Source organism: Danaus plexippus (assembly GCF_018135715.1).
Source record: "Danaus plexippus chromosome 3 unlocalized genomic scaffold, MEX_DaPlex mxdp_30, whole genome shotgun sequence".
In the NCBI taxonomy this organism is placed as follows: domain Eukaryota; kingdom Metazoa; phylum Arthropoda; class Insecta; order Lepidoptera; family Nymphalidae; genus Danaus; species Danaus plexippus.
In genome coordinates, this window is record NW_026869845.1 from 1,174,006 (window position 1) to 1,199,159 (window position 25,154).

The 25,154-nt window shown below is 29.8% G+C and overlaps 1 protein-coding gene across 1 annotated transcript; it reads left to right on the plus strand.

Annotated features, from left to right (window-relative positions):
• LOC116767079 (uncharacterized) lies at positions 1-23,360 on the plus strand. The gene is given in 39 exon segments (XM_061526814.1): positions 1-196; positions 283-411; positions 730-875; positions 1,585-1,885; positions 2,545-2,757; positions 3,237-3,473; positions 3,603-3,788; positions 4,660-4,902; positions 5,054-5,308; positions 5,524-5,746; positions 6,745-6,881; positions 7,188-7,256; positions 7,396-8,196; positions 8,199-10,445; positions 13,003-13,199; positions 13,654-13,785; positions 13,865-14,075; positions 14,285-14,510; positions 14,578-14,675; positions 14,767-14,964; positions 15,065-15,191; positions 16,035-16,172; positions 16,315-16,481; positions 16,552-16,716; positions 16,796-16,933; positions 17,513-17,680; positions 17,757-17,852; positions 18,143-18,387; positions 18,475-18,527; positions 18,598-18,807; positions 19,542-19,772; positions 19,946-20,052; positions 20,724-20,847; positions 20,976-21,149; positions 21,407-21,531; positions 21,783-21,905; positions 22,015-22,137; positions 22,340-22,500; positions 22,806-23,360. Coding segments are annotated over 39 exon segments (9,219 nt in total). The 5' UTR covers positions 1-184; the 3' UTR covers positions 23,089-23,360.
• The last annotated feature ends 1,794 nt before the right edge of the window (positions 23,361-25,154 follow it).

The following is a 25,154-nucleotide window of genomic DNA, read 5'->3' on the forward strand; positions in this document are numbered from 1 at the left end:
ATTAATTCATGACATTGGCAGACAGACTACATATTATTCAAAATTTATAATTTTGTCTGAAAAATTAAATTTAATATTGTAATGCTTTAATATATCTAACACTATTCAAATGAAGAATACGCCTGAGTAAAGCCTTGAATTATAAAACAATTAAAAACAATAAAACAAATTTCCTGTAATAAAAATGAATAAGCAGGTAAAAGTCGTAAATAAATCAATGTTTGACAATTAGTATAAGAAATAAATAACTAATTTTGTTTTATGCATTTCAAATAAATTAAGTTACATAATAATGAAAGACATGAAAATAAGGGGCTAGCAACGGCGCCGACTAAACAGGTCTCTATGTGCTCTCTTATTATTTGGAATATTTCCAAAGCTCTTGAAAAGAAGCCCAGCATGGATTTAAAGGTAATTATTTCAATAGCTGTAAGAAAATAATCTATTTAATATAATGAAAAACGTAAAAATTCTAGAATATCGATACCTGGGTGTACATGAATGTCAGTAATGAAGTTTGCTTTGTAAAATACAAGTTGTTTATATTTTGATATGTGGGCGTGTTTGTTACTTAATAACGCAAAGAATATACATTATAAAATATAATCTTTGTAAATAATCATATATAATGATCAAGTATAGGCATGTCGATATCAAGACCATGTTTTTTTATAAAAAGTATTAAGTTTTCGATTCATTTTAAAAGAGATGTAATAAGATTGTTTACAGGAAGCCATCATGTCTACGTACAATCGTGTTGAATGTGAGTCAAGTGAGAGTAACATTGTGTCTGAGCCTCCGGAGTTTAGACATTTGATGTGTGCAATGCTCGCGTGGCAGCAGCTAGGCCACAAGGACGCCGATGGCCTATATCAGTAAGTCCAAGAAGCCTCGAAAAGATAATCGGTTGTCTACAACTAATTAGTGTGGAATGTATAAAATTTACTAATAATTATGGGACTGTCACTATCAACAAGATTTTTCTTAAATTATTAACTTATTAATAAGAAAGAATTTCAAAAAAATTAAGGCTTTTTTTGGTATCAAAAATAAAAAAAAATGGTACGGGCAATAAAGTTTTATGCTGTGAATAAAAAATAATAATAATTAGAGTCCGTGTAAAGCGGATCGTTTGCATTTTAGAAGTATGTTACAATGGGTGTTATGAGTATTGGTCTTATGACCGGAATGTTGAAACCCAAAGTCATAACAAGGTCAGTCCTGTAGCTAAAAGGGCCATTCCGTAAAGCCTTCAAATATAATGAACGTTATTAAATTTATATGAATTTCCAAAAATTTGGTACCTTCGGTATCATTTATTTTCAGATAGACATTTCTATGTACGAAATCCACATTGTAGTTGCTCTCATTGTAATTGCTGGCGGGCTTCAAAGTCTAGTATTCTAGATATGAATATTCCCAGCCCCTTGTTAGTCACGAGTAGTTCGCTGCCCTAATTGCGGTTAGCAAAATTTAATTGATGCGGGCGCCTTGTTATATACTTCATTGGCCTCAGATGAAATTATTATTTAATAACTATCTATACTAGTAATAGTCTCATGGTAAAGTAAAATATTTTTTTAGATTTTTCGTTGAGAATAAACCGGTTAAGGGCACCACCCAGAATTCATCTAGTACAAAGAAAATTAATGCCGTCAAAAAAACTGGCGGTTGTGTGAAGTTTCAACCTTATGTTGACCATAAATATTTCAAGAATTCTAAAATTGGCATCAACGATTTTAACACCAGCTCGCTGATGGGACCAGTGATCAAGCTACCAGTTGAAACAAAAATTGTAATGCGCATGGAAAATTCTACTAGTGCGCGCCAAGGCCCAATGAAACTACAGAAGGACAAAAAAGATATTATGAAAAAAATTGATGATGTAAGACATATAAATAAGTATATTTTAGCTTAATATTATAAGTTTATAGTTAAAACACAATATTAAATGTTTTAAAGTTAAAGGTATGGATGTAGTGTATGTCATCTATATAATAAAATTATTTTAAATGTTCGGTGGGGAAGGATAAATAAGAATCTATAAAAAACATGTTGTTTTAAAAATAATAAAGAAAATATAAAGATTAGAAAATGAGATACAATTAAAAATATATAAAAATAAATGTACAATTCAAGTACACACAACAGTCAACAGAGCAGTATAATGTAAGTCCATAATTAGGTCTTAGTACGAGGATAGGAGTCTTTAATGTATAGCGAATTTTATTAGAAAATATAAATTAAAAATACAATATCATAAAATATAACACCATGATACTAGAACCACTTAGGTGTTTTATTACGTTTAACGTCGAGTGGATTTTTCATACGAACTTATAAAGTTGATTGTCATGACTTAAGTCTCCAGTAAATTTATTTTGTAGATTTTCTACGATGGCTTCTGTATAATAAATTAAGACGTTTAAATAAGAATTTTATGTATTCTCTACAAATTTTTATTCATGTAAACGCTTACATGAATAAAAGTTATTGTTAGTGGAGTTAGTGGAGCATAGAGGAACTTGAATTTTTTTTGCAAAGGTATGCTGTCAGGACACTATTTGTGTAAAACGTCTATCGGAACTAGACAATGCTGTAATGGAACTAAGAAACCGAGCTTCAAAACTAGCGAGGAGGGAAGCTGAACGTGCTGAACTTTTAGAGCGAGCTGAGGCTGCTTGGAAGGATTTAGAACTTGGCTACCAGCGGCGGCTAAGTCTAGCTGAGGAAAAGGAAGACGATATGATAAAACAAGTACGTTTCAATTATTTCTCCTTGACATTAAATTAGTCGCGAGAATTATTAACAATCTATGCAGCAAAGTAACTTTGTCGTATCTGGAAATTGCTGAGACAATAGTTCTTAATATATTTTAATAACATGGATTAAATAGTTTTTGTGGTACAAGAATATGGTAGCTGTGTTAAATAAAAACCTTTCCTAATAGCTCCAATGCGAATCCACTAGAATCTGAAGGAATAACGTCGATGAATGGTCACTTTATCAATTAAGTAAATTTTGCTCTGACTCCTGTTACATGTTTTAACTTTTATATATTAAATCCGAGAGAAAGGATTTCTTCTGAAACCCTAATCTTTGCTTTCTTACTTTCCAGTCTGGAACATGTCATCATCCATATTTAAATTTCAATTATATTTTTAACATTAAAGTATTGTTAATATTAGAATTTAAATTCAATAAATAAAAGACTTATTCTTAAAATTATTCTTCAGATTAAAAAGTTGATAGAAGAACGTAATGACTATAAAACAGCGTGCATGAATATGGCAAAAACCTTAAAGGAGCGAGGTGACAATGCTGAAACTGATCGTTACAAACTGGCCGAAATTGAAAAAGGCATGTGTGATAGAGCCTGCACACGTTTGCAGCTTAGCGAAGAGTCAGCACGTGGAGATTCTACCTTAGCTGAACAGTTATGCCGAATAACACAGCTCGATAGAGATCTTCAAGTAAATTAACAACTTATGTTTATAGTAGCTTTTATAAGTTTACTACATTCAGTTCTTCTTCATCTTCTCTTCTTAATCTTCTTTTTCTCATAATTTTTTAAATATTTTCATAATTTCTGATAATTTTAGTTCAAAGAGGAACAGGCTCGTCGTAATCTATTGAGTTTAGAGAGTGAGATTGATTCTGAGCGAGGGTTAACGTATGAGGCTGAGAAAGCAATGCGTTCTGAGCTTGAAACGCTCAAGAAACAGATGTCGCAGGTGTCTAAACAGCTGTTACAGGAAGAAGCAGAGAACAACACTATTAAGACTGAGGTGGGCCATAATTAAATGTAACTTGGGTAATAAGAATGACCTTCCCTCTCATACAGTTAGAATACATTGCAACAATTTTTTTGTTTACAAAATTCAATTAACTTATTTTCATTTTAGGAACCAATAACAACAACACACACTCAAACATATTCATACATACATAGATCTCTTTTATAGGCTGTTTTTTATATAATAATTGATAGATATCTTCCACTGCCGATCGTATATTAAAACAAGTTGTTCAATCGATTTTAGCATATAGTTCTTAAAGTTCGCCTGGCTGCAGTGAATGCTATGTCAAAAATTATAAATTACTTTATAAATGTCTTATATTTATCATATTTGTCTAATATAACATTGAAGATAGGTGTTTAAGAAAGGGATTGCCTAGAAAATGTTTTTGTTTATAATATAAAATTTATTAAGAGGTTAGACGTTAACAATTTTGAGTTTGTTTTTCTTTTAACCGATTTGAAAGACACGTACTATTCATTTAAAGATTTTCAAAGTATATTATACACAAAGAAATAGTTGAATTTTTTTTATGTTGCACATATTAAAAAATTATTAATTTTTAAAATATTTCTTTTAATATTCATGTTGATAAAGATTAAGATAAAGATTGTAGATAATTGTTTTATGACAAATAAAGCAAAAAAATTCATATTATTAACTGTGATTTGTGGGCGTGTCAAATAATTACCAAAGACATAAATAATGCATCTGATATAAAATAAATAAGTCGACTTATTAACGGGATTGTGAGGTATGTGGTGTTGAGAATAATAAAAAATATAAATAATTAAAATAATATCCGTGTAATATAATTTTGTTAGATATAGATACCCGGTAAAAAACTTCGCTGTTTTAGCTGGAAGGTTTACGTAAAGAAAAATACGACATGATCGAAGATTTGGACGGTTGTAAGGTTATGTGTGACGGTCGCATGCAATGTCGAATAGACGAGTTGAAACAGAAGAGAGATCAATTGAATGAACTTAAAGAAAAGGTGGTGGATTGTCAATGTAAGGTGCCACAAGACGCCGCTGTAGAAGTGAAGCGCACACCTTCTTTGGCTGCACTTTGTTATTGCGCTCCTGAAGATAAATTTTTGGTATGTGATAAAATGTAATGCTTAAATAAAAAGACAATATAATATACACCATTATTTATTACATTGTTAGAACTTTTTTTTTAAATAAATAAATGTTTTTAAATCTATATATATACTTGTATACATACATAGATTATTTGATTTGATATAGGAGTCCTGTTCATGTACATCACTTCGGAGCCAACTGTTATCTAATTTGCTGGCTGACCTCTTTGGAGGACTACAATCAGAATTGGGAGGGTCAGGGTCCTTGATGCCTTGCCAGCTTTTAAAATGCCTGGAAGATAGACATAACTGGGATCGTACGAGTGTTGTTAAGACAAATTTGCTAAAATTTTTTGGACAATTACTTATCGGGGAGTTGGATATCGCTATTGCTACTTCCATTGAAAAATATCATGCAAAGGTAAGATAAAAGTATTGTATATTTTATAATATTTATTTCATATGAGTGTTTACCCGATTCTAAATTTTCGAGATTCTATAACCCAAAATAAAATCAATTCGGTAGTTATTAGCGATAGAGTAATGAGCATACATAAACATATAAAAAATCTTTATAAATCTAGTATTTCTTGGATGGAAAATAGTGCAGTACCATGATTTTATTATTGTTTAAAGTGGGTAGGTGCTTGTTGCGCTGATCAAGCTAGAGTCATACCTGACCCTGGGAATACTGCACAAAACGAAGGCTGGCAGGAACGAGCCATAGAGCGAAGAGCTCAGAAATTGGCTTCCCAACTTGCTGAAGATCTGTTCAAAGAAAGAGCTGATCAACTGACGAAAAAAGCAAAAGAAGTAATAAATTCTGGACCTCCACCTTGCGAATGCAAACCTCGATCTCGTAAGAAAATTAAATAGTAACAGTAATGTTTTATCTGTCACCTACAACGTTTTACTATTATAGCAACAATTACATATGTTTATTTGTGTCCATATTTGTTATTTATCAGCACTGAAGCGATTGTATATATTTTCATTAAATTAAATTATCTGATAATGTTGTAAGACTACATCAAAATAATGCTATATAATTGTAAGTCAAACAATAACTCTAAAACTTAATTCATGATTTTCTGAGTAGTATTAATATTATTACAATATTTAAATATACCCACGGTTTCCGGATAAACTCTTCGTTTAGATTATTATACAACGTTTCGGTTGCTGTTAAGTTACTGAAATATTGTTTAGAATGTAAAATAATTAGTATAGTATAGTTGAAAACCACAGTTATATTAATGTGCGCTCGCAAAAATCTTAGATATTATTACGAGCTAGGGTTTGATTAGCAATATAAACACGATATTTAACAGAAATCACAAATATTTACCTTGTTACTATCGCAGATAATGTCGCGGGTAATATCGCTTCTATCGCCTGCATGTTACCTCTCGAAAGACTGACTCAAATTCGACCTAGCGGTCCTTTTTCCAAGACATTCTAGTTTATATTTCTACTTGCTTACAAACATTAACAATAGATATGTGATAGAAAACGTTTAACTAATAGTTTCATCTTCCCGTCACGAGATGGCGCGGACGCTCAAAGTCGAGAACATTCTACAATATTTAAGCCAGCGCGACAATATCATTATAAAAAAAGTATATTTAATATTTTTTGTATTTATATTGGTTGTACCAGCTAATAACACGTTCCATTTAAATCAAGAATAACTTTTTATATGACGTTTCTTGGATAAAATATTTTCTATGAAATTCCTTATTCAATGTATTAATAATTAATATGTAGTAGATTTAAATGCTTTTGCGTCATGGATAAAGTAATTGTTTACTAAGACTTATATCGTGTTTAAGATTTAATTAATTTAATTTTAAACAGCGGCAGTCTTTCAATGTTTGGTTAAGCAACCAACGATTAACAATTCTCGTAAAACAAATGATAATGCTCCGTCCTATTTGAAACGGACAATGCAAGATGTCACCCATCTTCGAACTCAAATCGAAGACTTGAAAAAGGTTAATATTTCAAACTGCACAATTTTATTATATTTATAAGAAATGTAAATTAATACATATTTTCAAATGATCATTGCGTTTTTTTATCACGCTTTTATTTGATTTTTATTTTTATACATATGAACATTTATTTGTATGTAGGTATTTTGTTATGTACATTTGTCTGTATGTCTCCAACTGAACGATCTTTTCAGATTGATTTTCCATCAAATCATGATTTATCCTTTTTTAAGTAGTTTTTATTATTTACTGTTTTTTTCAATTGTAATATGATATGCTACTATATGTTGTATAATATTTTTCCAGGAGAGTATTAAGAAGGAAGACTTACGCAAGATGGAAGAGAAAATAACCAGGATGGTTGGACGATTTGCGGTAAATTAATACCTATTTTTTGTACTTACAATATCTTTGAATCATAATATTTACTGACTTGTAGTGCTGTAGACAGCAAGCTAAACAACATTGACGTGCCTAAATAATCGTGAGCGAATTAAAAACATTTTGTTTTTAGAAATCTGACAACAATTCATCTGTGAATAAAAATATTAAACTTTTAAAGGAAGTAATAAACGATGAAACGAGAGACAAGTTTAAAATATCTGGCGACACATTACCTAGTCTTGATTCTAATTTTAATAAGAAAAAAGTGCCGGAAGGTTACAGATTTAAAAAAAACATCAAAAACTCGCTAAACAACCAGAGGGGACGTATTGAAAAACATTCAAGTAAAGTTTTTAAGAAAATAGAACAGTCATTTGCCGTTAATTTATGTTTATGTGGTGATCAAAATAAAGTCAAAAAACAAGAAATAAGAATGCTCAATGAGCCGTCATTAAAACTTAAAAAAGGAAAAGAAATTTTGCCTAAGACTTCTACTATAAAGCAAACAAAACCAATAGGTTTACCGTCATCCCCGGATCATAACTTTTCTGGTATAAGTAAAGATTTAACTCAATCTATATGCCCAAGCGATTGTGTTTGCTTCCATAAAATTCCATCAAACACGTCAATCGATAAACTTCTAGAAACTCTTAGTAAATGGAAAGGTGATTTAGGAAATATGTCGTTATACGCTAATAAAAACAACATTTCTAATATTACAACTACTCAGCAGCTACTAAGTGGTCCAATAAAAGAGAAATATAATTTAGATTTTAATATAGGAAATGAGTCACCAGAGGTACTAGTAAATAATAATATATCCAATAGTTTCAATTTTATGGAAAAAAATTCAACTGAAGAAGATATACGCAATAAAGCTACTTCTTGTGATAATGCTTACCACAAACGACTGAATCCGAATACATAGGCGCTGTTAATCTAGATAAAAGCAATGATATTTTTTCCAAAAGCAATATAAATGGACCTATGAAACAGGTTGATGGCATCGTTGGGACGACACCATTACATTATCAGTGCTTGAATACCGATTCCTGTAAATGTAAAAAGTCGGTTCCATTGAATCATAACAAAATAATACATGATAATGTCAATAACAGTTTTCGTGAAACAAAAGATATATTTAATCAGCCCGCGGAAACTATTGACCAAGATATAAAATTTGTGGATGCCGATGATAAATCTGTTATTTCTCAAAGCAGTAAAAAAGGTGTAGCGGTTGGCGGGGATTCATTTATTAAAGACGTTGTAAAAAAATCTGATTTATTTCCTTGTAGTTGTGATTATCGCATTAAATTCCTAGGTGTTACTCTTGGGAATTCTAACGCTAATAAGAACTTAAAAGAGAAGCAGGGTACTCATGAGTTTCCTTTAAATTATATAGATAAAAGAATTGATGACAAATTAAATAAAAAAAACAACCCTCTTACAAATTTCCACAAAGATGTCAAGTATAATTTACGATGTGGCTTAAATTCTTGTAAATATGGAAATCAGTTATTAGAGTCTTTAGATAATTCAAGAGGTCACTCAAGCCTTTCCCCTGATATTACCGACAAAACAGAAGAAGGTGAATGTATTTGTTGTGGTAATATGGATAAAAGCGAATTGGAGCTTAATGTATTTAATTTATTGGAAGAACACTTAAAAGGAAAATTCGACGAATTTAGGCGTTCCCTGAATGAATCAGTCTCTCTGCAACCAGAGGAGGAAAAATATTTATTTTTAAATATAATTAATAAAGTAAAAAAAGTTATATCCGAGAGCACAGGAAACTTAACCTGTAAATGTGTTAAAGATAAAAGAAGTGAAGGGAGTTGGTCAAGGGTGTATGGATTATTACAAGAGTATTTGAAAATCAAATTAAAAAAAGCACAATGCTCTTGTATTCCAGGAGAGAAAGGTGCAGAATCAGTTTTGCCTGGTATAATGGATAAGGTAAATAACCTTATTGAAGAAGATTTTCAACGTTTACGAGATAAATGTGGACAAAATAAAATAGATAACAGCTCGTTCGAAATTAAAAATAATCAAGTTACAAAAAGTGTACAAGAATGTAAAGATCAAAATGAAACTTTTGTGCAATTTGATGCTAGAGATATTAATTATCTTAAAGATAGTTCGTTTCAGTCATCAAACATAATTTATTTTAATAAGTCTTGTGAAACCATAGACAACAAATTATTTCAAGCCACTACATCGGAGAAAGAAAATTCTTGTGATCTCAACCGAGTTTATGGAACACTCTGCAATTGTAGACCAATTTTCAATGAATATTCTCCTTTACATAAACATGCAATTGTAAACCAATGTGCTAAAATAATACCAGTTCAAGAGAAAGAAGTATGCAGTTCATTGAATATTATGGATAGAATCTCTTCTACGGGTACTTCTATGGAATTGTCCACAGTTCCTATTGAAAAGAAAGAGGTTACTGAGCAACCTACTAATTTAAAACCTTCATATATTGGTTACACAATAAATTGTTCATGTGATCGCACACTAGGCAATTGTCGTTGTAGTAAATCAACCGTTGAAACTAATAGTAATCAAATTAACTTTATTTGGAAATCTTTAACAAATGATATATATCCCAAGAAAATGTCGTACATTATGCCTAAAATGATAACTAATATAAAGTCTGAACATATAGTTGCAAACAGTCCTTATAATACTGGTCGTGAAAAGAACTTGAAATATAAAGATGAAGGCAAAGAGTGTTGTGACACTGACATTAGTACGACTTATAACGAGGATATCACTTTAAAGGATTCTCAGGACAAATATACGGGAGCAACAAAAGAGGTCTGTACTTCTAGTAATATTAACACAGGGACAAATTTAAATCAAGAAACCATTTGGAACATTTGCGATAAACAATCTTTGAACAGTAACAAATACAGTGTTGATTCCAATTATGATAAGAAAAAACTCTTTGATTCTTTGTTTTTGCCATCAGACAGCTATTCAAAAAACAATTTTGTTGAACATGTAGATGAAAATTATGATTCAGAAACCGAAAAATGCAGTTGCAACATGGTTCCGATTTGTCATGTTAAAATGTTAGTTGATAATATTGAAAAAAAGTTGATGAACTCAAAATGTACCTGTGACGCCTTACATCCACAAGCATGCCCGGTGCATTATAAACAGGACTATTTTTAATTTCTTTTACAGTTATGTATAATTGTTTGACAAATTTTTTGGAATAATAATTTTGTATGTAGTATTAATATTTTGTATATTTTTATATATTTTTGCATGAATAAATTTGCAGTAAAGTCTGGTTTTATTGTCAATTTTGAAATTACATATAAAAATAAAATTATGTATCTTTTAAAATAATAGTTTCTGTCAACAAAAAAATAATAAATTGAAAAAAGTAATTATATTTGAAGTTAACGTTGAAACGGCCTATATACATACATATGTATATGAATTTTAAATCACCACTCTAAACACTATTTTTTTGACAAGCACTTCTGCCTGTTTGAGTTACGTGATACCTCATTAAAGTCTGCATACTAATGCCAGTCACGTCCCTAGTTATCGGATTGCTGAGATGGAGGAAGAGGTCTCGATTTAAAAAACACACTCGAGATATTTTAGTACATTTAAATTTCTGGATAATCTTTTTGTAATCTGTCTTAATTTATGAGATGAGTAAATATTTTTGTTTCTTAATTTTTTGAGCCCATCAAATATGAGGACGTAATTAATTATAAAATCGATTCAAGTTTACTCAAGAGACTCTCACTGTTGTCACTATAGCATGCTGCTGCAAAATCAAGATGGGATAAACCAATAAAGAGGTTGTTTTGGAATAACAATTTGTTCTTATAAAATATCATGTACAAAAATTTAAGACTATTATAATAAATTATATTCTTACTTTATTAGTGTTCCTTTATTACGCTTTGTCTTTGATTGTCGATCATGTTATTTTGTTTCTAAATAAATGGCTAGAAAATGATGTAGATATATTAAAAACATGTTTGAGACACAGTTCGGTACATAGATATGGAACCGAAAATGATTTTATATACAAAATATGAATAACGGAAAAATTAACAATAGGGAGTAATTAGGGTTGAATAATAAAAAAATATATAGGTAGAAGTTTAGAAAGATCATATAACTGAGACATGTCACCTCGACAAGGACCTGCAAATCGATTTCAAAAGGCAATATATATTTCACTTAATGTATTCTATCTTATGTTAGCATCAGATAAACAATGACTATCAATCTTCACAATTCCTCCGATTGCTTAATAATTTCATTGAAAATGTCAACATAAACCACTATGTAGAACAGTTGTGAAAACGGCTGGAGTGCTAAGGGTTTCGATGTTATTAAAGAAAAAATATCTCGTTTTTCCATTTTGCAACATATATAAATAAATGTCAGTTTGTCGGGTACTTCACTGTTAACGAAGACAAATAGTCAATTAACAAACTCATTAGAGCTAGTTTCATTTCAAATGCTTTGACCAGAAATCTAGACCTTATAGAATTAACTTAACAAAATAATTAACCTGTAATGTTTTAATATTCTGAAAACGATTCGAATATGCAGTGAACTTGTAAATAAATGGTCTGTTTGTTAAAGAAAATTTCAATTGACTTTAGACCGCTTAAAAGTGTAGGACTACATCATCAAAATAAAAATCCAAACTGTAATGCATGGTCACTTTCCCTACAAGCTATACAGATTTCTGCGACAACACCAGAAAAAAGCCATTCCAGATTTTCATCTGCTGAGATTGCTGGATCATCTGTTTAGTTTCAATCAACATCAATAGCATGCATCGCTTTGTTAAATTAGAATATGTTGAAATCGTACAAAGACGTAAGTGGAAAAGAAAAAGGAGATGTAATTAGTGGCTTATAATCAGTTACTTAATAATTACTATTTAATCTTATGAAGCTTGTGTTCGTCTTCCACACCTCCATCCTCTAGAGGAGGGATAGGGTAGTAGTAGCTAGTAGTAGTAGCTAGGTCTAAGATCAATGACCTGTTTTCCATTGTCAATGACAAAGGATAAATATTATTTTATGCTCATGAAAAACCGTCATTCTTAAATTATTCAGTTCGTTTTTAATATAATTTAAAATATATTGAAAAAACTTATATAATTTAAAACTTTATCTTTTATGAAACTAGAAATAATTAGTAGAATATTAAGTAGAAGCAATTCTGAAAGACGACGTTTTGTATCAGAACTAATTTACGCAACCTATTTGAATTTAAATGTATATGATTATTTTATAAATTTGAAGGTTACCTTGTTTGTGTTATCTTTTTTTATTATTGCTGCCGTTGTTTGATATACATATATATTCTGGTAACAGAAAAGTCTATCAGTAAAAAAGTAAAGTATAGTTAATGTACATATCTACATCAGCCAGTATATCCAAGTACATGTAACGTATAACTGCCTTTTGTGTGATATGATAAAATTATTCAATATAGTTTCTTTTAACATAGAGTATCGATGGGATTTTGGATTTGTGAAACGAAAACAAAAGTCTGTAACGATCAGTCTTTTCATAATATAAATCATTATACCAATGACGCGTTATATCAAATCTGCTATCAATAAATGATAATTATGGTTGATATATTTGAGATAAATAGTAAACGTATGTGATACGTAGTGTGTAGATGTGTATAAATAAGAAACTTATGATAAAAAGGCCGCATTTGGATAGTTTAAATAATGACTGGCAGTAAAGGCCAAGTTGGTGGAAATGTTGAAAAAAAAAGGTATAAACCCAATATTATATCGAGAATCTTTTTATGTTGGGTTTGTCCAGTTCTATATAATGGTAATAAAAGAGATGTGGAAGAAGAAGATCTTGTTAGGCCCAACAAGTACTATGATTCTAAATTTCTCGGTGACACTTTGGAAAAGTAAGTACATTTATATATATATTTTAATATTTGGGTTAAAGATATATCACAAATGTGACATATACAATATTATTTTAATTTTAATTTAAAATTGGAATTAATAAATGGTTTTGTTTATATTTTTGTGAGGGCTTGTAATATGCAATAATCACCTTTTTTTTTTGTATCACATAACATTATATTACTTCATATCCTAGTCATAATAGTAATAACGTAAAAGTGTAAAATTTGTTACACTTTTACGTTAGAATCATTTTGACTTTTGAAATAAAAATTGGCTCAACCATAGACCTAAAATAGACCAACTTTGAATACAGTCTAAAAATAATTTGAGGCTTCTTAGAAGTTCAACCATGAATATTAGGCTTAACAGGATCAAATGTTAGTGGAAAGACATCCTTTCTGCCATTTCGACATTTCAATGGCTTTTAAGACTTTTATTTTCTTGATTTAGATACTGGTTGAAAGAATGTGAACAAGCGTTGGCTGGGAACCGACAACCATCTTTGTTAAAAGTTCTGATAAGAGCGTATGGCTGGAAGTTTTTTGCTGGAACAATTTTTCTCACTATTTACTTAACAATGGGGTAAAGGGATACCTAAAATTCATTTCTTTATTCGCTAATTATGTATTTGGTTTTAAATATTTAAATATTTATTTTGTAGTATTATTCAGCCTCTGTTGTTCAGCCAATTGCTAACGTATTGGTCGTCAACTAACGACCAAGCCATAAATCAGCGAGAGGCTGGATTTTACGCTTTAGGCATGTTGTTGACGAATATTGTGGGAATCATCAGCCAACATCATAATAATTTATTTGTGAATCGATTTGGCTTAAAGGTGAAAGTTGCCGTTTCTTCACTAGTTTTTAGGAAGGTAAATGATTAATGGATTTATTTTATTAAGTACAATGTACATATGATACCAATTTAAGTTAATTTATCTTTTAATTTTTCTGATATATTCTGTATACTTTCGATGATGAGTTAATATTTCATTATTTATTAATAATTAATTATTAATAAGACACTTATGTTACACGAATGAGAGGACGTTAAGAGTTAAAAAAACAATGTATTTTACAGATGTTACGAATGAGCCAGGCCTCTCTTAGCCAAGTAGCTGCAGGGAAGATAGTAAATATTATGTCCAGTGATGTTGCTAGATTTGATTATGCCTTCATGTTTCTACATTATTTGTGGTTGGTGCCAATTCAGGCAGCAATTATATTGTACTTTCTTTATGACGTCGCTGGTTATGCACCCTTTGTCGGTCTCTTTGGTGTTATCCTTCTGGTCTTGCCTATACAAGGTATTAGTTTGTTATCGTATAATTGTTAATAAAAAAGTGTCAGAACTATATATTCTTCTTCTTTTAGCCGGCTTGACTAAACTAACAGCGATTATAAGACGGTCAGTCGCCCAACGAACGGATAGCCGTATCAAATTAATGAATGAAATCATAAATGGTATCCAGGTAAGTATTTCATTTACCTTTTAATTTATTATTCCAAAGTATTAGTGGTAATAATACTTTCCTTGCCTTTATCTAACTCACTTTTCTGTAGGTCATCAAAATGTATGCCTGGGAGAAATCATTTCAAAAGGTTGTCCAAGGCGTAAGAGCCTTCGAATTAGTTGCGCTAAGCAAGGCTGTTTTTGTCAGAAGTGTCTTTTTAGGATTTATGATGTATTCCGAGCGGACTATTATATTTATAACATCTCTAACTATAATTCTCACCGGCGGAATGCTAAGCGCTGACACGGTACAGTCGATTTTATTTTGTAACAATTTTTAAAATTTTCTTTTAAAGTCTTATTTTTTCGGAATATTAATACTAACTTACTTTAAACATTCTTTTTCAGATTTACCCTATTAAATCATTTTTAGGTATAATACAGATAAATTTTACTTTTATGATGCCCCTAGCTATTGCTGGTTTTTCAGAGTTACTCGTATCATTACAGCGTATACAGAGCATTCTTGTTTTGGGTAAATACATTTTTATTTTTATTTATTCAATTCAAAGCAACCTGAAAATGTTAACAAATCTGACAGTTGATATACGTATAGTACCTTACTTGTATTTTTTGAAACATTAAGAGTCTCAGAAGCTATTTCGGTAATGTTACTTGTAGTTTTACTCATGGCTACCAGAACAAATGATACTTAGAGGTATATGTATATACGTGAAATTCAAAAGATAATAAAATATAACATAGACAAGTAATAACAAATATAGCACTGACAAATACAAGAAATAGATGATGAAATCCTTGCCATGACGGCGATGGAGTATATTTAAAGTAGCTTTTCGTTAGCTACAGAAAATCTTGAATATAAAAATTTACCATTAATAGTAATAGTTCCAATCCAAAGGCGTACAGAAGTTTTTTTTAGTTTATAGCCTTTTAATAGCAAAATGTTGTCAAATAACAAACATTTTATAGCACTTTAGCTTCACCCAAAAAAAAAAACACACCTTGAAGCATGTTTGATGTCTTAGTTTTTCTGATTGTAGTATTCTGGGATATATTATAAAACCATGGTATCGGTTCCTCTAAGAGAACCAAATGTATCATTGCATCCAAAGTTTATCTCATATATCATTCAGTAACAACATCATCATCATTTAAATGAAACTAATATTTTTCGGTTAAATTACGCGTGATTTATTTTTGTAAAAAACTACATACTCCCGATGTTTCGGTTACTTTTCAGCAACCGTGATCACGGGCAGACGAGATGAGGGAATCTTAGATCTCATTATCATCATCATATTTGGCTCATTTTTGATAAATAATAATATAATAAATAAACTATTATGTTTTTCAGATGAAAAGGAAGATATAAAAATCTTGCCACAGGCAATATTACCCGTTAACGGCATCTATAAAAAGTTTTCTGCTACTAGTGATATGAACACAATTTCAGTAAAACATTCGCCGCCACTGGAGGAAGCTAAATCAACAGGTAATAATAATGAATTGAATAAGAAATAAAAAATTATCTAAACAAAAGAACAACACGTACTGTTGGAGCAGCTTTATGTATAGACATAAATATATATTTTTTTATATTTACATATGTTTAATGATTAATTTTCACTATACAGTAGATTCGTATGTGCCACATGAAAATGAAAATGACATAGAGCTTGCCGAGGTCAATGCATCTTGGATTTCAACCAAAAATCCTCAAGAAATGACTCTTAAAAATGTCACTTTCAATGTGCCGAAAGGAAAATTGGTTGCCATCGTTGGGCCTGTTGGTTCGGGAAAAGTATGAGATTTTTTTTTATTTTGTGATAATTAAATATTTCTTAATTTGATTATTATGAATAATTTCGCAGACTTCCTTATTGCATGTAATACTTCGAGAATTACCAATATGTAACGGAAATCTTAATTTAAACGGAAGCATATCTTACGCTTGTCAAGAAACTTGGTTATTCCCTCAAACTGTTCGAGAAAACATTATTTTTGGCTTACCTTATGACGCACAAAAATATAAAAGGGTATGTGCTTGTTGATTAATGAAATGTTGGATTAATAAGCATCGATTTATGATATATAACTTTTAATGAACTACCTAAGGTGTGCAAGGTGTGCTCGTTACTTCCCGACTTCAAGCAGTTTCCTTATGGTGATCTTTCGTTAGTTGGGGAAAGAGGTGTCTCTTTATCTGGAGGTCAGAGGGCGAGAATTAATTTAGCTAGAGCAATTTATAGAGAGGTAACCATATAATTTTATATTCTCTAAGAGAAAAATTATGATTACAGCAGCATTAAGAGAAAGAAAATTAAGTTCATTTTTAGAGTCAGCAATGTAATGTTTTTTGTAATGATTAAAGAATTTTTCGATCGAGATAACCCTTTTGGTTATTATGAAACTCAGGTTGTAAGTGTTACAAAAGTGATACCAATACATTTTTGTGCAAGCTTGAATCTCAAGTTGGTTTTGTGCGATATGATTTTTGATCATCGATTTTATATTTGAAGGAATTCAAAAACTGGTTTCCATATTTTCATTTATAAAATTTTGACAAAGATTTAAAGGATAGGCCACCGGAATGTTTCAAATACCATACCCAATGATTTCCTCCATAAAAACCAGTTACTTAGTTTATTCAAAACTCAAGCTCCTTACATTCTTATGGTTTTTACTATATTGATGAATAGTTCGAAAACATTCGTTTATCTTCCAATAAAATTCATTGTAGACATTTGTTTTATTTTTAATAAGCCAACATTAGGACAAATAACTTATGTTGTACATATATATGTTATTTTTATTGAGCTTGTACCTTTTTAGAGTGATATATATTTATTGGATGATCCTCTGTCAGCTGTGGATGCAAACGTTGGAAGAATGCTCTTTGAGGATTGCATACAAAGATATTTAAACGGTAAAACGCGTATTCTTGTCACTCACCAAATACATTTACTGAAACCCGCCGACCTTATAATCGTTGTTGATGAGGTATGAAACTCAAATTCCTAGAACTTTTAAGTCATTAAATAAATTGATTTATGTCTATCAAGTGTGTTATTTTCAGGGGTCTATTAAAAATATCGGAACTTACAATGATTTAGTAAAATCTGAAAAGGTATTCTCAAGTTTAATGGAAAGCAAAGAAGAAAAAATGGAAAAGGTTTGTCAGCTGTTTTTATATGCTTTGTGTTTTTATAGGAAAAATACTTATTTTATATATAGAACAAGTAATAATATTGTTATCTCGACTTAAAGTCACCAGGAATGGTGCTGTTGATAACAAATCATTGAACCGTCTGAACTAATATTGCAATATAATTTATAAAATAAATTATTATATACTTTGATATTACTTTAATTATTAATCCAAAAAGTTATTTAAAATGGTCAGTCAAATACCACTATCCGACATATAGCATAAATACTTAAATAATATTTTTGTCGATACAGGTTGAAGCTAGGCCACTTGTAAAACATAGTGTATCTATGATATCCGTTAGAAGTGATGATAATCCGGAAGAAGAAAGAGAACAGATCCAGGAAGCTGAAGAACGAGCTAAAGGAACCTTAAAATGGAGCGTGATTGCACAATATATGAAAAGGGTAGAGTCTTGGTTCGTAGTCTTCCTAACAATAGTTGCTCTCCTGCTAACGCAAACTGCTGGAACCATCAGCGATTATTGGCTTAGTTTCTGGTATGTTTCACAAGAATCGTTGCATATTTCGTTATTGATGATATATTTAATTAATTATTATTTGTTTTAATTAATATTATTTTTTAGGACAAACCAAATTGACGAATATATAAGATCTCTTCCAGAAGGTATTCTACCAGGTAGGTAGCGGGATTTAATTAGAACTAGATATAACCTATATTACAAACTAAAGTTACATGTGTATTCCAGATCCTAGTTTGGAAACACAAATTGGACTCCTAACAACTGGCCAGTACTTGTGGATTTTTGGTGGTTTAATACTGTTTATAATTATTATGACACACGTTAGGATTCTAGCTTTTGTTGTACTATCAAAAAGAGCATCCCAGAATCTTCATAATGTAATGTTTAAGAATTTACTAGCAGCCGTGATGAGATTCTTTGACACAAATCCTTCAGGTAAAAAATACTACAACACTCCAAAAAAAACTTAATTAGTATCAGTATTAAGCTAACATTTTTTTTGGGTTGTTTTTTTTTCGAACTTATTTCTAGTTGTAAAGCTATACTTATATACATATATGGTAGGTTAGATAACAAATTATATTAAACACTACTTTTACTCTGCCACACCATCTATTGTGCGTGTGATGTAAATATTTGTGTTAAAACGTGACCTTGAAAATTTTTTGTTGAAATCGGTTTAATTTTCACATTATTAATTTATCGAATATATTATAATAAAATAAAACTAATATTCACATCGGCTCGATTCACATCTCGTCTGCCCGTGATCACGGTTGCTGAAAAGTAACCGAAATGTCTGGATTATGTAGTTAAAATAATAAAATTCGCGTACTTAGTGAATCCGAAAAATATTAGTTTTATTTTAATAAATACTCGCGAAAGTATTAGATCTCATTACATTATTGTATATCGAAATATATAGTCTTTGTAATGTATAATAATTATATAATCTAACGAAGTGCAATGTATGTATTAACTAAAAAAAGATTTTTTCTATTTCTTATTCAACTGTAGACAATTTAAAAAGAAGAGATAAAGCTAGAGGTTTAAAGTACTACTATCATTTCTATAACTATTTATTCTATTTATTCATCTAAATTCTAAGCTCACTTATTACTGAAAAAGTATATATATTGAAAAATGTTTTAAAATATTTCTAATTGCAGGTCGTATCCTAAATCGTTTTGCTAAGGATTTGAGCGCTATGGATGAGATCTTGCCACGTACGCTATTTGAGGCTATTCAAATGTATCTGTTTGTGATAAGTGCTCTTCTCTTAAATGCTTTCGCTCTTCCTTGGACTCTGATACCCACTTTTATTCTATTAGGAGTTTTTGGAATTTTACTTAAATGGTATTTAAATGCATCGCAGGCGATCAAGAGATTAGAGGGCACAAGTAAGCAACATTGTGTTATATAATGCACGTGAATTATTAAATGTAAATTACGAAAAATGTATGGTTATCTGTATATTTGTTTGAGTGTTTGTATTGAACGGAAGATATGGATAATTAATTGTATGTTTTTTAAATTATTTGATATCAATATTTTCATAAAATTATTATTACAGCTAAGAGTCCCGTGTTTGGTATGATAAATTCGACACTGTCTGGACTTACAACTGTTAGAAGTTCAAATTCTCAAAACATGTTGCTAGAAAAATTTGACGATACTCAGGTAATTGATTCAAATACCTCATTTTATTTTTATTTTTACTTTTATATTCACAATTTCATTTATAGTCTGAGGTACTTCAAACCTTTTGTTTATGTTAATTTAATTTATTGGGAGCAAAAAATACGATGAATAATAAAAAAAAATATTAGCAGGGGCTAATGTGAACCGTTACTTAATTATTACATACATAAAAAAGGGAGGAAACCAAGGAGAGTACAATTGTATCTTAGCAAAAATTTTAATGTCATCGTTACGTTTCACTTATTTGTTATCTTGTTTTATCTAGTAATATGTATTTTTTATACCGATGATAAACTATAAGTCATTTAGACAAGCCTTATCGTGTTGAGAGATTTAATTCCATCATTTAATTAAGTCGATGTCTATTAGTTTATTTAAAAAAAAAATTAAAAAATTAAAAATATGAATACAAAATGCTAGTAAGCAGATAGAATTTTAGTTTATAAGTCATATATGTATTTTTAAAAATCGTCTATTTATATAAAATCTAATAATATTTACACCTTAGGTCAGTATGCACCTTAATATCAAGGTTAACAATATTTTTAATGCTTTTTTTTCAGTTTTTGTATTAAATAATACTTTTATTTGAATGTAAATTGCATATCACAATTTTAAAAACACGTATAAAGAATTGTTTTTTTTTTCAGGATCTCAATTCGCAAGCAGTATTCACATATTTTGGCTCTTCAGTAGCTTTCGGTCTATATTTGGATATGTTATGTCTTGTCTATATGGGAGTCTTATTTGCTACCTTCATCTTGATAGATTTTGGTAAGATCAAAGTAAATATAACGACATAATCATATCATTATATTTATTACCTTTTAATAAAACTTGATCCTTTATATAAAACGGTTACTTTATTCAAAAAATATGTCATAATTGTCGTAATTTTTTAGGGTATCTGATCGAGGTGGGAAGCGTAGGTCTGGCAGTGAGTCAGTCTATGAGTTTGACAGTTATGTTACAAACAGCAGCTCGTGGCACATCAGAGTTATTAGGAACGTTGACGGCTGTGGAAAGAGTTCTCGAGTACAGCCGTCTACCCTCTGAAGAAAACATGGACGATGGTTGTGAGTTCCGAACATTCTAAAAATATTTTATATAGATAAAATTTCAAAAACATACACTATATAACGTTTATATATATATTTTTTAGAATTCTACTTGGGCTATAAAATATATGTTTTTAAGTAACACAATACAACTAAAATATTCAACTTCTTGAAAATATCTAAATTATAAGATAGTGTTATCGTGTTGTGCAGCGTCCTTAAAATTGTGATTAGTATTATCTTAAAATTGAGTCCATATATGTATGTATTTTTAGCTCCACAGCCAAATAATTGGCCATCAAACGGGGAAGTGTGCTTCGAAAATGTTACTTTGAGATACGGACCTGAAGATCCACCCGTTCTAAGGAATTTGAACTTTGTGATACGTAGCGGGTGGAAGGTAAAAATAGGAAAAATATATAATCTGTTCAAAACTATACAAATAACCCAATCATAAATATAAACGTGGACAACACATTGCTTTATATGTTCGGCAATTAAATAACTCTAAAACTACATAAGCATCGTATTAGTTCTGTAATAATAATTAAAAATACGATGTTTACGTTACTATATAATAGGAATGTAAATAATATCCGTTTTGATAGTTTGTATTTAAATAGACATGTGAATAACATTATGAATTTTTAGGTTGGCATTGTAGGAAGAACAGGAGCTGGAAAATCATCATTGATTTCAGCTCTCTTTAGACTTTCAAATATCGAGGGTAGTATTAAAATAGACGGAATAGATACTGTTTGTTTATCAAAAAAGGTAAGTGATATAAGAACAACAATAAAACAGTGAAATTTATAACTTTGAAAGAAATTGTGGTTAGGATAATCATATATTTTAATATATTGTAAGTAAATTTGTATCACAGGATTTAAGATCAAAAATATCGATCATTCCACAAGAGCCGGTATTATTTTCTGCGAGCCTAAGGTATAATCTGGATCCCTTTAATAAATACAGCGATGATGAGATTTGGAGAGCATTGGAACAAGTAAGTGAATTGATATAGTGCGATGTTCTTTATATATTTCTTGTAAATTAAAGTCTAATAATGATTTTATATACAGAACAGATATAAAATATAATCAATACTGAGGAGGTAGACCTTGAAACAATGTTAAAAGCAATAGCATAACGTATTTAATTATATATTCGTCTTTTATTATGTAACCATAATATGAACATTATCTTAGGTGGAATTAAAAGATTCAGTACAAGCCTTGGATTTCCAAGTATCTGAAGGTGGTGCAAATTTCTCTGTTGGTCAAAGACAGTTGGTATGTCTAGCGAGAGCCATCCTGGGCTCCAACAAAATACTGGTCATGGATGAAGCTACAGCTAACGTTGATCCTCAGTGAGTATTGTCAAATTTAAGAACTCAAAATCTCTTTGTATATTTTAATCCTGTAACTGTAACCCCAGACCAACTCTTCATACATGGATATCCATCAATTTTCTTTAAAAAAAAATATTATCGTTATATAAATGAAAACAAACGCTTTGGGTCGAAATAATTCTGTCAACTCAAAATAAAACAATGTGATACGTAAATATACGGGAAAATACATGGTAAATCATTGTAAATGAAAAAATATTATAAAATTGCAAGATATTTTTTTTTTTTTTAATAAGTGTTTTGTATTATGATGTATTTCGCAGGACTGATGCTCTAATCCAGACGACGATAAGAAAACAATTTATCTCATGCACTGTATTAACCATAGCTCACCGGCTTAATACAATTATGGATTCTGATAGGATTTTAGTCATGGACAAAGGAGAGATTGCGGAATTCGATCACCCTTTCATACTCCTATCAAACCCCCAAAGTCATTTGAACTTTATGGTCAAAGAAACTGGGGAGTCAATGAGTAATCAACTTTATGAAACAGCAAAAACAAAGTATTATAGTCACAGTGACGCGATCTCTAAGGATAAATAACAGTTCGTGTATAAAAGTTTGATATTTTCATAATAAAACTCTTAATGAATTTATAAGAATGCAAGAGAAGTATCTTTGTAGTTCCTAGTTACAAGAACAACAGAGATACAGTTATTATTACTATTTACAGTATTTGAAGTTTACAATATAAATTATAAAATTATGAATGATATTAAATACGATTAACTAAAAAACATCTTTTGACATATTTTGTTCCATTTGCGAGATCGAATGTGATATTGTAATGTTATGATGTGATTATGTGATTATATAATTAAATAATAAGTTGTGTAACCATAGTTTTTATTATATTAAAATCCTTTCTTATACACAAAATAGGGTATCAAATATTAAAAAAAAAGTATTGATATTAATGTGGATCAATAAAAATATGAAAATAACAACAAAATAATAGTTGTTATCGTTACAATCAATAAAAGTTTATCTTATCTTATATAATTTATAATTAGGATTTAAAAGTGAATCAGCCTTTGTTGTTTATTTCGTTAAGTATTTGTTAACTACAAGGGAATAGGACTGTTATTTTAATAGGTAGTTACGTAGTATGTCTCTGTACATGAGTAATCGGATATCTAAAAAAGATTGAATGGTTAGGAAGAGTTATTTTCATTGAAAGACTAAAATCTAAAGATATTTATAAACTTTATTCGGAGCAAATTCTTTACCAGGTCTTTTCCTATTCATACTGACGATCTAGCTCCACTAGCGTCTTTATTTAAAAAAAATACAGACCAATTACAATATTTTTATACAGAGACATTTTTATATAAGATAAAACTCGTTTGTTCTTTTCTTATTTTAATTATCAGCGTTTAATCATTGGTATGTTAAAAATTCTCCACTAGTTTAATATACGATCGGCTAAAATTCTTTGCCATACCAGTAACACGGATTATTAAGATTTGTAACCTTAATGAATTTCGTAAAAGGAAAAGCTTCAGTAGTTTCCGTTGTTGTTTTTATATTTATTTGTTGTTTTATCGGTTGTTCTTTTTCTGCAAGAAAGATACTGATAACACGTGTAGTGCTCAGCGATGTATTCTATTCTACCATCCAAAAATCCGATTAGAGGTTTTTTATGTAAGTTTTTTTTTTCAGATTTTTTATGGTCGAGCATAGTTATCTATGTATTTATGCAATAGAATAAAAAAAATAAAATAGACTCGTTGGCACAAATGTGTAATGTTATGAACTGTTAAATAATTAACACGTCGATAACAACTGTCACACTTTGTAACTTTCTCATTTAATTAATATATAATGGGTGTACATGAATATTATCAAGACATAAAAAAATTCAAATTCGAATTTTGTCTGGAAAAAAAATGATGTCTATTGGCTATTTTGAAATCCTTATCAGGAATTCCTGGATTTTGTAGTTCGACAAAAAAATATTTAATTAAAAGTAAAAGAATACAAATGTAACCGCTTCGTAAAACTATATATGAAATATAGTATAGTATCACAGTAGCTCAATCGTGTTCAATCGTAGTTCGTTTAGATATAAGCAACGTGTTTTAAATAAATTTATATAATTTATTATGTGCCATTTTTTAAAGTTTTTAAAAACATAATGTAGGATTATATGAACGTATTTAATAAAATTCAACTTTAGGGTCTACGTTGTTCATATGATTACATCACGACTTGTTAATGTTCGTAGACATCCTCTAGTTAACACATATATAAATTATTTTATAACACGATTAGACTTCTCTTTCACAGTATTGACAACTCTCTTTTAGTCCATTCTTTGATTTCAGATAGATTAACTTCTCTTACTCTAAGCAAAGATCTAAATGTTGTGGTCAAACTGTTAATATTGTGATCTATAAGAAATTGCAATGATCAGACTGATTTGAATTACAAATTTAGGCATTTATAGATATTATATTTCTAAGTAAAATAAATATAAAATTTGACATTGGAAGACTACTGTCGATTTGTGTTTTATAATAGTCTGCATAAAACACATTTAATTGGTCCTTATATTTATATGATAAAGGTCAAAAATGTATAGGTAAATTTATTTATAAGTAAGCCTG